This window comes from Mucor mucedo (assembly GCF_025094135.1).
Source record: "Mucor mucedo strain NRRL 3635 chromosome Unknown EV154scaffold_99, whole genome shotgun sequence".
NCBI classification, from domain to species: Eukaryota; Fungi; Mucoromycota; class Mucoromycetes; order Mucorales; family Mucoraceae; genus Mucor; species Mucor mucedo.
Window position 1 is genome coordinate 21,364 of NW_026252383.1, and position 12,453 is coordinate 33,816.

At 35.9% G+C, this 12,453-nt stretch overlaps 3 protein-coding genes across 3 annotated transcripts; 1 reads left to right on the plus strand and 2 right to left on the minus strand.

Moving 5' to 3' along the window:
• Positions 1-4,542: 4,542 nt before the first annotated feature.
• On the minus strand, positions 4,543-6,234 carry EV154DRAFT_519879 (uncharacterized protein). The gene is made up of 6 exons (XM_051602767.1): positions 5,735-6,234; positions 5,316-5,677; positions 5,228-5,263; positions 5,097-5,167; positions 4,927-5,047; positions 4,543-4,854 (listed from the first exon to the last, which is right to left on the minus strand). The coding sequence occupies exons 1-6, from the start codon at positions 5,831-5,833 to the stop codon at positions 4,725-4,727; spliced, it is 819 nt and encodes a 272-aa protein (XP_051454164.1). The 5' UTR covers positions 5,834-6,234; the 3' UTR covers positions 4,543-4,724.
• On the plus strand, positions 6,159-7,177 carry EV154DRAFT_519883 (uncharacterized protein). The gene is made up of 4 exons (XM_051602768.1): positions 6,159-6,303; positions 6,372-6,498; positions 6,579-6,758; positions 6,820-7,177. Exons 1-4 carry the CDS (start codon positions 6,241-6,243, stop codon positions 6,903-6,905), a joined length of 456 nt encoding a protein of 151 aa, XP_051454165.1. The 5' UTR covers positions 6,159-6,240; the 3' UTR covers positions 6,906-7,177.
• Positions 7,178-7,381: 204 nt separating this feature from the next.
• Positions 7,382-8,281, minus strand: EV154DRAFT_554362 (uncharacterized protein; the record flags this gene model as incomplete). The annotated part of the gene is made up of 3 exons (XM_051605186.1): positions 7,773-8,281; positions 7,557-7,732; positions 7,382-7,533 (listed from the first exon to the last, which is right to left on the minus strand). Exons 1-3 carry the CDS (start codon positions 7,895-7,897, stop codon positions 7,382-7,384), a joined length of 453 nt encoding a protein of 150 aa, XP_051454166.1. The 5' UTR covers positions 7,898-8,281.
• Between the last annotated feature and the right edge of the window lie 4,172 nt (positions 8,282-12,453).

Genomic DNA, 12,453 nt, shown 5'->3' on the forward strand with positions numbered 1-12,453 from the left:
TACTTAACAGTATTGTAGATGTTTTGGAAGTGAGCTCTCTTGTTGCAGTAAAACTGCCTACCGTAAAGATGCTGTTGTTGAATTTTATGCCACATAACACGAATCCGCAAGTATTTTCAGATGCATTGAGATCAACCAAGTACAATAAGTACCACTATCTGGCTATTAGACTAGGAATTATATTTGCATTGACTCCCGTACACACATATGAGGAGTATAAATTGTACAATGAACTTGTCAATAATCATTTTTTAGCTCAAAGTCTAAACAGATATTTCACCTTGGTAGCAATAAGTAAAGCATGGTCTAAAAAAGTAGATAGTGTCTCTATATATATTAAAAATAAAAAAGTAGCCACAGATAACGAAGAACCTAAGGATATTGACATGTCAGAAGCAGCAAAAAAGGCAGAAAGACCAACTGTTTACAACTATTACACAGACGAAGATCGATTGCGTTATTTTATTTCATTCAGGAAAAGCTCATGAAACCGTCTGAAGCTGCCAAAGATCTATGCTAACGTCAACTATTTGAGACTACAAGAAAGTGGAAACATGCTTACGATCAAGATCCAGATAAGAACATTCCCTTTAAAAAAATCAATCGCACGTCAAACAGACCCGAAAGCAAGCTAAATGAACAACACAAAGCTTACCTTACGGACTTTTTGACGAAAACCCATCAGCTGTCATCCAAGATGCGGTGGAAAATCTGACCAGAAGCTTCGAAGGTCTGCAGATAAAGAAAATCAGAGTTTCAGAATTTATGAAAGAAGATTGCAACCTCAGTATCAAAGTAGTCGCTCCTTACACTGTAGCCAGAAATAGCAACAAAACATTGGAGGCTTGTGCTAAATTTGTTGAGGAATGGCCTACTAAAGGGATGGATTTTATGAAAAATTGTGTCTTCCTTGATAAATCGGGTTTCGACATAAACATGCGCCGTTCAAGAGCTTGGTCACAACGAGGAACTGAGGCTGTTATTGAGTCACCCTCTATGAGAGGGTTTTCGCATACCGTAACCGGCGCGGTATCAGCATTTGGGGTTGTAAATCGGAGTATCAGGGATCCAGGTAACCTAAAGAAAAGAAAGGTGGTAGGAGCCACTAAGCGTAAAGTACCTGGTGATACAGCATCAGAAATCCCTAAAGGTACAACTGCTGGTCATTACCTCCAGTTTATACCATGGACGAATGTCCAAATATGAAAGGATGTCACATTGTTATGGACAATGCCCCAATTCATAGTCATAGCTTGTTGACCCTTTGATTGAAGAAAGAGGCTATGTACCCATATTCTTGCCTCATTTCACCTGAGCTAAATCCTATTGAGATGTTTTGGAAAGTGTTAAAAGATAAGGTTAACGTGATAAACTTAGTAGTTTAGAGAACCTTACTACTAGAATAATAGAAGGCTGCCACGATGTTCCTATTAAACATATTCAAAATTTATCCAGCATTCTATCAATACTTTTCCCAAATGTTTAAATAAAGAATTGTTATAAAATCTTTTAACCTTTAGTTTTGCCATTTTATTTGTAAGAAGTGGCAAATTAAGTTCAAACATTCGGGCAAAATATTTTTTTTTCTGGGCAATTTATCTTCGCTCAAGTGGCCAATTTTTTACTAAAAAGTGGGCGGACTTTTCAAACATTTAGTAAACTGAGAGTAGAAGCACATTATTATATTTTAGTGTAAGATGTATGATGTAAGATGTATCTGATGTTTATTATGATTTTGTTGAGAAGTAGGTCAGATCATCACAGAAGGCTTTGATATCTATATATGAAAGGTGTTCTTTTATGTATTCTTGTTGTATACACCAACGTCTTCTTTAAATTCTTCTGTGTCTTTTTTAGAGTCATGTGTTTGTTTAATCCTTACGAAAGTTGATTCCATTAGCCTTGTCTTAAAGACGATCACCTCAATTTTCTGCCCAACCACGGTTGAAATTTTAAGCCAGAGGATTACAAAGCCCACAAAGGATAACGAAGAGGTCTTCATCATGTATTCTTGTTGGATACACCTACGTCTTTTTTAAATTTTTCTGTGTCTTTTTTAGAGTCATGTGATTGTTTAATACTTACGAAACTTGCTTTTATTAGCGGATCACATAGCCTTGTGCTAACGACGATCACCTCAATTTTCTGCCCAACCACGGTTGAAATTGTAAGCCAGAGGATTACAAAGCCCACAAAGGATAACGAAGAGGTCTTCATCACGTATTCTTGTTGGATACACCTACGTCTTTTTTAAATTTTTCTGTGTCTTTTTTAGAGTCATGTGTTTGTTTAATCCTTACGAAAGTTGATTCCATTAGCCTTGTCTTAAAGACGATCACCTCAATTTTCTGCCCAACCACGGTTGAAATTTTAAGCCAGAGGATTACAAAGCCCACAAAGGATAACGAAGAGGTCTTCATCATGTATTCTTGTTGGATACACCTACGTCTTTTTTAAATTTTTCTGTGTCTTTTTTAGAGTCATGTGATTGTTTAATACTTACGAAACTTGCTTTTATTAGCGGATCACATAGCCTTGTGCTAACGACGATCACCTCAATTTTCTGCCCAACCACGGTTGAAATTGTAAGCCAGAGGATTACAAAGCCCACAAAGGATAACGAAGAGGTCTTCATCACGTATTCTTGTTGGATACACCTACGTCTTTTTTAAATTTTTCTGTGTCTTTTTTAGAGTCATGTGTTTGTTTAATCCTTACGAAAGTTGATTCCATTAGCCTTGTCTTAAAGACGATCACCTCAATTTTCTGCCCAACCACGGTTGAAATTTTAAGCCAGAGGATTACAAAGCCCACAAAGGATAACGAAGAGGTCTTCATCATGTATTCTTGTTGGATACACCTACGTCTTTTTTAAATTTTTCTGTGTCTTTTTTAGAGTCATGTGATTGTTTAATACTTACGAAACTTGCTTTTATTAGCGGATCACATAGCCTTGTGCTAACGACGATCACCTCAATTTTCTGCCCAACCACGGTTGAAATTGTAAGCCAGAGGATTACAAAGCCCACAAAGGATAACGAAGAGGTCTTCATCACGTATTCTTGTTGGATACACCTACGTCTTTTTTAAATTTTTCTGTGTCTTTTTTAGAGTCATGTGATTGTTTAATACTTACGAAACTTGCTTTTATTAGCGGATCACATAGCCTTGTGCTAACGACGATCACCTCAATTTTCTGCCCAACCACGGTTGAAATTGTAAGCCAGAGGATTACAAAGCCCACAAAGGATAACGAAGAGGTCTTCATCACGTATTCTTGTTGGATACACCTACGTCTTTTTTAAATTTTTCTGTGTCTTTTTTAGAGTCATGTGTTTGTTTAATCCTTACGAAAGTTGATTCCATTAGCCTTGTCTTAAAGACGATCACCTCAATTTTCTGCCCTACCACGGTTGAAATTGTAAGCCAGAGGATTACAAAGCCCACAAAGGATAACGAAGAGGTCTTCATCATGTATTCTTGTTGGATACACCTACGTCTTTTTTAAATTTTTCTGTGTCTTTTTTAGAGTCATGTGATTGTTTAATACTTACGAAACTTGCTTTTATTAGCGGATCACATAGCCTTGTGCTAACGACGATCACCTCAATTTTCTGCCCAACCACGGTTGAAATTGTAAGCCAGAGGATTACAAAGCCCACAAAGGATAACGAAGAGGTCTTTATCATATACCGAAGATTAACCTTAGCCATGATAAATCAAAAATTGGAATACATCTCTTTTTTTTAAAAAAACAAAGATGTGATACGTTAGCGTTTCTGAAAAAATTAAAAATAGCTATTAACCAACCTTTTCATAATATCCGTTACTTTTCTTTAAAAAGATAGTGTTATGTTTATCTATGTATGTATAAAGAAATGAAAAGAAGAGTGAAAGAAAAAAAAGTGTGTGAACGATTTTCATTTATAGGCTAATCCTAGAGCTGGCTTACATCAGGATGATGTAAGTGTTTATTTAATCAGTAAACGGGTTTTATTTATAGATTAATAAACAAGAGATTACGTATGTCAGGATGATTTAATTGCTTATTTAAGCACCCATGATGTTTGAGCCTTTACCTATAATGTAAATACTGGGTCTTTTAGGCGTAAGTTGTAATGCAGGATCGGATACCTTACGGGATCCCAAGAGGTCAATGTATTTTATCTCTTTAAGCAAGATATAGATTAGTTACAGTAAACATATGGTATGTCTGACTGATTTCCAGCTTATTTTTAGCGTCTCGTCTGTACCTTACCCTTATATGTCTACCAACGGTTAAGATCAAACGAGCGCAAGGGTAAAGGAGTAACGATTGAGTAGTCAGAAGAAGTGTATTCATCCATAGCTATTGCATTGTTTTTGATTGTATAGGTATTCTTGTTTTACAGTCTTAAGGACAACGGAGATGTTATAACTGCGTGCACTATATGGTGGCGTACAAGGTCATTGTGTACAAGCGCCGATAAACTTAGATGAGTGTTTCAGCCAGATCAGGATGAAACCAAAAGTGAGATAAAAAGTGTTTAACAACACTTTCATGTGGATTATAGTGATTTAAAGCATTGGGAGTTTATTTAACCTTTTTATTGTTATTGCGAAAAAATCGGCTCTATGACGGGATATCTTTTTGCGTATAAATGGGAAGGTAACACACATAGAGTGGGAAAAAATAATAATTTGAAAGGTCTCCGGTCCCCTTTTTGTTGTGTGAGTCGATTGAGTTAATCGACATCGTCCATAAAAGACGAAGGAGAGTTCGTTTGTTGCATGTAAGTGGCCGTTTCTCTGCTCAAGATGATAAGATCAGGTTCTTCCTGCACTTGTTGCGATGAAGTTGATATAGATTGCCGGCTGCCAAAATAAAAATCATATGTTTAGATGACAAGATATAAGAATAGGGGGTGGGGGTGTTTATATAGTTACCACATGGGACAAGAAGCGTTCAACTTTAACCAATGATGAATGCATTCAGAATGATACTCATGCTTGCATGGTAACTGTGTCAACTCTAGGTTGTTAAAGTGTTCTGTGCAAATAGCACATTCTAAAAAGAGATGTAAATGTTTGTTTAAACTATAAATAAACTAATGTACCTTGCTCGTTCATACTGGAGGTGCGTGTTTTTAAAGTTGCAATGTCAGATTCAGTAGCGCCTTTGGCCTGGCTAAAAAAGAACATCAGGTTACTATTATTGACTCCCCAAAATAATATATTATTTTTTAACCTTTCAGTATCAAGTCCGTCTTCATTGACAAATATTCTATTGATCAGAAGTTAGTAAGGGTAGAGAAGGAGATGAGTAAAAATGTTACCTGAGCAAGCGTTGGGCTAAAGCGGAACGATCCAGCGCTAATTCAAAACGCCTGGTGGATAGACCATCACGAATGGCCTGAATATTATCGTCATAGCTCATATCAAAATCAAAGTCATCCTGATCATTTTCATATAATTCCTCTTCTTCTTCTTGTTGTAAACTTTCAGCTGTGTAAATCCTTCGGAAAAGCCCGTCACTCGTGGTATTACCCCTTAACCTATCCGCATACAACATTTGATCGTCTTCTTCCATTTGTTGTCGCATTTCTTCTTCAAATAAATCAGCTTCGGCAAGATCAGCTTCGGATCCCCAATCTTCATTTTCTTCTCTCACTGATTGTAAATACTCAAGTTGCTCTGTCTATTTAGAGTTAATTTTCTCATCCCATAAACACCTCCTTCTTTTTCCCTTCATTACCTGCTCCTCTTCCATGAAGAGAGCGCAACTTCCACACAAGGGTTGGTTAGCGTCAAAAACAATGACTGAGCCACAATGTGTACAAGGTGCGTATCGCATTTTATCTTCTTTAGTAAAAATGGGGAAATTTTAATGAGAGAAAAAAAAAAGACGGTTAAAAAAAAAAAAAAGATTTGTCGATATTATAAATATATATAAACCGCAGCAGAAAGCAGGCTGAATATTATTAATTTGACAGGGAAAATCAGCCCAAAGAAATCTCCCTGCAGTAAGATTTTAGGGAGCATTGGAGTCACGCCACGACCAAAATGATTCATCACCGAAAACCGTCATTCACCACCACCATGGTTTAGGCCATTCTCAACTCCTTAATTTTTAAGGCAGGAACAAGTTTCATGCATTTTTTTTTTTTTTTAGCTTCATAAAATACGTCATCCGGGGCGAATAATAAAAAACAAAAAACATTTTTATTTCTTTTTTATTTTCCCTCTTCACTATACCATAAAATGAAGTCTGATTCCCCATTATTACAAGATGCCGAGATTCCTCTCAGTGCTGCTGAACTCGAGGTAAGGAACTACAGGACAATAAAAGTATTCCCTTTTCGTAATTAAAAATGAAAACTCTGTGCATTCAGGTACTTCGACGCCAATACATCAAGGAAGGAGAATATGTGACGATTCAAACCAAATTCAATTATGCATGGGGATTAATTAAGTCTAGCAAATCAGACCATATTGAACTCGGTATCAAATTACTTACAGGTTAGCATTTAAACTAATCATGTAAACTGCTGCATAACAGCAACAACAAAAAAAAAACTAAAACACACACACACAAACAGAAATCTACACGGACGCACCAGAGAGAAGAAGAGAGTGTCTTTACTTTTTAGCCATTGGCAATTTTAAAATCAAAAATTACTCAGAAGCAAGACGATTTAATGATCAGTTATTAAAGCTGGAACCACGTAATGATCAAGCAACAAGTTTAAAACAAATGATTGATGAAAAAGTATCCACAGGTAAACATCCAACTTTTTTTTTGGGGGGGAGACACATGACAGTTACTTATATACGGTATAGAGGGTGTCATTGGATTAGCTATTGTCAGTGGTGTTGTAGCTGTAGGTGCTGCACTTGTTGCGGCCGTTGTAAAGCGATCCAAGTAATCATGTATTCTCATTCAATAATAAAATATTATCTGGTTGTATTATTATTTCAGCGAAGGGATAAAAAGAAAAACAAAGGATGGGCGTTAATTTTGGCTTTAAAAAGATATGTGCCTTCTAATATTGACATATCGCTTACTTGTGAAATATAAAATGATATACTATCTCAAACACACTTAATAGCCCCCCACACATTTATAATGCACAGATAAAACATAAAACTTTTAATAATCACTCTCAGGCGTAGTAACAAACGGATGCTTTGGGCTAGCAAGGTTCTTGACGTCGATATCAAAGTTAATTTAGATATCTTCGACATTTTAATGAAGACAAAGAGACTTGTTGGCTGTTGTCAGGATCATTGCATACCATGTCATGCTCACCTTTAAGTAATGTTAATACGCTGACTGTTTTTTCCCAGCGAGCCTGCAATTAATTTGTGCTTCCCAACTTTTCTCTCTCAACAAAAATGAAATTCATATTTTGATGTCCAAAAGGAAGTTAATCATTAGGATCATGTGATCCTCTTTCTTTTCAAAATCCTGGCTTATTGTAACCATGGAACCACGGATATAGCTTTTTATGCCATTTCTAGCATATTGTATCGACCAGAGTCTTATGGCCGTACCTAATTAATTACAAAGCTTTTACTTGTCAATAAAATTGAGAAAATTAATGCCATCGATAATTTTGTAACAGATTGTAAACTCTTCCGTGTAATTGGTAATGAGAATTTTGAGTTAATGCTATATTTTCTGGAAAATATATGTGGTTTATGTTGGCGTTTATGCTGCTGCTTGATTGGCTGCAACACTAGTATAAACAACCTATGATAAATACAGCCTGATGAAACATTTTTTTTTTAACTTTTGCGTCTGCAGTGTGGTTCTCCATTGAACCTCAAGGATGATCAGGCGTCCTGAGCAACTTTTGGGAAATTGCTTGCTTGCTTTGTAGCTGAGAACTGCCTTTATCAGATGTGAAGAATACATTTAGAAGTATCAGCAAACTGAATGGAGTTTGTTTGATGGGTAATCCTGAAGTATCCTAGAATACAATGAAAACACTTTTGGTGGATAGTTATATTCGACAGCTATTTGTGTCTTTTCGAAGAGTACATGCTTAGCCCAAAGGTAAAGAAATCAACTTTATTTGCATTTATAAATTGGATTCAGAAGTCTAAAACTTTTACAAACATATTCGAAGGAACGACTCAAATGTGGTGGTATTTGATGCTACATTGTTGTGGTTCTCCATTGAACCGCCAGGATGATCATGGCGTCCTGAGCAACTTTCGGGAGACTGCTTGCTTGCTTTATAGCTGAAAACTGCCTTTCTCAGGTGTGAAGGATACAACTAGCTGTATCAGCAAACTGGATGGAGTTTGTTTGATGGGTAATCCTGAAGTATCCTAGAATACAATGAAAACACTTTCAGTGGATAGTTGTATTCGACAGTTATTTGTATCTTTTCCAATGGTACATGCTTAGCCCAGAGGTAAAAAAAAAATCCACTTTATTTGTATTTATGAATTGAATTCAGAGGTCTAAAACTTTTACAAGCATATTCATAGGACCGACTCAAATGTGGTGGTACTTGATGCTATATTGTTGTGGTTCTCCATTGAACCGCCAGGATGATCATGGCGTCCTGAGCAACTTTCGGGAGACTGCTTGCTTGCTTTATAGCTGAAAACTGCCTTTCTCAGGTGTGAAGGAGACAACTAGCTGTATCAACAAACTGGATGGAGTTTGTTTGATGGGTAATCCTGAAGTATCCTAGAATACAATGAAAACACTTTTAGTGGATAGTTGTATTCGACAGTTATTTGTATCTTTTCGAATGGTACATGCTTAGCCCAGAGGTAAAAACAAAAAAAAATCAACTTTATTTGTATTTATGAATTGAATTCAGAGGTCTAAAACTTTTACAAGCATATTCATAGGACCAACTCAAATGTGGTGGTACTTGATGCTACATTGTTGTGGTTCTCCATTGAACCGCCAGGATGATCATGGCGTCCTGAGCAACTTTCGGGAGACTGCTTGCTTGCTTTATAGCTGAAAACTGCCTTTCTCAGGTGTGAAGGAGACAACTAGCTGTATCAACAAACTGGATGGAGTTTGTTTGATGGGTAATCCTGAAGTATCCTAGAATACAATGAAAACACTTTTAGTGGATAGTTGTATTCGACAGTTATTTGTATCTTTTCGAATGGTACATGCTTAGCCCAGAGGTAAAAACAAAAAAAAATCAACTTTATTTGTATTTATGAATTGAATTCAGAGGTCTAAAACTTTTACAAGCATATTCATAGGACCAACTCAAATGTGGTGGTACTTGATGCTACATTGTTGTGGTTCTCCATTGAACCGCCAGGATGATCATGGCGTCCTGAGCAACTTTCGGGAGACTGCTTGCTTGCTTTATAGCTGAAAACTGCCTTTCTCAGGTGTGAAGGAGACAACTAGCTGTATCAACAAACTGGATGGAGTTTGTTTGATGGGTAATCCTGAAGTATCCTAGAATACAATGAAAACACTTTCAGTGGATAGTTGTATTCGACAGTTATTTGTATCTTTTCGAATGGTACATGCTTAGCCCAGAGGTAAAAAAAAAAATCAACTTTATTTGTATTTATGAATTGAATTCAGAGGTCTAAAACTTTTACAAGCATATTCGTATGACCGACTCCAATGTGGTGGTACTTGATGCTACATTGTTGTGGTTCTCCATTGAACCGCCAGGATGATCATGGCGTCCTGAGCAACTTTCGGGAGACTGCTTGCTTGCTTTATAGCTGAAAACTGCCTTTCTCAGGTGTGAAGGATACAACTAGCTGTATCAACAAACTGGATGGAGTTTGTTTGATGGGTAATCCTGAAGTATCCTAGAATACAATGAAAACACTTTCAGTGGATAGTTGTATTCGACAGTTTTATGTTTCTTTGCGATTGGGGTAGCCTAAATCAACGGTAAATAAGACAATAATACTTTGAAATCTTTTTTATTTATTTGTGCTTTTAGAATTTAACCCGAGGATCCTGATTGACCGCCGATGGCAATGTTACGCGAAGTAAAGCGGTGTGGAAACCCATTTAACTATTTAATTGGATGTTTTGTAGGAACTTTGTTCCATACGTGACAATGGTAAGTTCTAAATTGTTGTGACATACCGAAGCGACCAATCTCACAATGTTTTCGAATGTGATAACTCTTCCCTAGATATGCATGTGTACCATCATCAGCACACTTTTCATTTTTTTTTTATTATACCAACATAAATTATGTTAATAAACCTTTTATATATTTACAAGGATCCGCCTTGATTACTCGATACTTGCCTTTCTTATACATAATTGCATTGATATGTTACACTTCCTATTAAAATAACAAGATTAGTATTGCTCAAATATGTTTGTGCTTTAAGATTTTGTTCCACAGATTTGTAACTTAAATATTATCAGTACAAAGCCAGCAAAGTTGCATCGAACATTCCAGTATTTTTTGTTGCTCCAATAGTGATAAAATTTAAAACGAACCTTTGGCAATAACGCAGAAGTGCAAACTAAGTCTGGACAAAAGCTCAAAATGCAAAATGAACCAAAAAAAAACAGCATGCAATTTACTTCTCGATTTCCGCGAATTGGCGTTGTTACGGGCTACCGAAGGCCCATGTTTTGAACGGTATTAAATCAATGTCTGAGGCCAAATTTGATCAACCCTGTAAATCACCAAAAAGATATAAGAAATTTAATGCATTAACTAAGCTGGTCTACAACATGGAGTATTTGATTATTTAAAGAGGAATGATCGATGTAACTTTCTTTGAAATTATAAAATACATCAAAAAGGCTTACAATTTTTGAACGTACTACTTTATGGAAATGTCTAGACCTCCGTATTTTTTTCTGAACCAAATAAGTTGCAATGAAGTAAGAAAGATGTTGTTTTTATTGAGATAATATATATATATTTGTTTATTTAAATAGTTGGGTTGAAGTCTACTTGTCAATTGTGTTATTGATTATTTCGCCTAGTTCAGATGTCGCCAACATTATGGATAATGCTTCAGCTTTGGTAACGCCTTGGTCTGAAGAAATAAGTCTGACACAAATTTCTGGAAAGACAACAGCGAAATAGAAGCATGAGAAGCTTAAGGAAGAATTTATAGAAGCGGCAGATCCTTTGAAGTTGTCTTTGTTTAATTGTTTGCTGATTACATTCCCAATGATTTCTTTTCCGCGTGGACCGTAGTAACCAGACTACAAATTGAAAAATGTAATAAGTTAATGCCTGTTTTAAGAAAATATCAAAAATTAAACATACGGTCAGAACTTGATTGTGCTTCAAACTTGTTGTGCTTTGTGCTTCCTTCTGATTCTAGTTGAGTGGCTCTAACTTGAAAATCACTGATGAATGACTGATCAAGCATACTTGGTATGAGATCAGTGCCAACAAGCAAAAATTTTACACGCTTTTTTAAGGTTTTGATGTGATTATAACATTTGTATTTTTGAATGAGAGGCTCGAAGCTTGCAATCTTGTGATCGAGACAAATACTTCGGCCGACTTCTTCACATGACGTTCTTGCCTCATCTAGTTTATTAAGTAGTTCTTGGTGATCTTCCATGTATGAACGATCTGTTGGTATTTCAGATTCAATTGTGTTTGCTTGCCTTTTTGAAAGATCGCTATTGAATGCAATAAACGTCATTTTTTCTGCATGGATTTTGATGCGCTCTGTGTATGGATTGTTATCTAAAGTTTCAACTGAGCAAATTTTGTCTGAGCAAATAGGACAAAGTGTTTTTGACTCGTCGTTCATTTTTTTCATTTTGTTAAGTATCGTATGGAAGCTTTCGATTTGTTTTTTTGTTGAATCTAACATAGGTTGGAAGTCAGTCTTGATTCTTTTAGGTTTGTTGAGAGTAAGTTGGGTAAGCCCTTTTCTTTTCATGTTTTTTGTAGGTATTCTAATTGTTATTTTTTCGGTTTCTTTTGCAGGTATTCTAATTGTTATTTTTTCGGTGTCTTTTGTATTTTCTATATTTTTTGGTTTTGTTGGTTTATATTTTGTTTTTGGTTTTTTTGAATTATTTCTTGTTTTTGGGTTATTTGGGTTATTTGGGTTTTTTCTTGTTTTTGGGTTTTTTGTTTTTTGCTTTTTGCTTTTTTGGGTTATCTCTTGTTTTTGAGTAGTTTTTTTTACATCGCTTCTATACGCGGATTTTTGGTGATTGATATCTACTTCCTCGTTGTCTATCAGGTCTACATATTCTGTTGTCTTTTCAATGTGTCCATCTGCTATGGTTTTTAAATCTTTGAATTTCTTTATTCTGTCTTGGAAAAGTTGTACCCAGTAGCATTTTGTTGGGAAAACTTGGTTGATACGATCCCGATAATGATCGTTTACATTTAACTTAGGTAAAGGACAATCAGGCTTCAAATTTAGACTCAAGTAATGTCCACCCAACAACACAAGTGAAATTGCCTTGTTTTTGTTTTGTGGATAGTCTGGAATAAAAGACCTACAACCCTTTGCCGA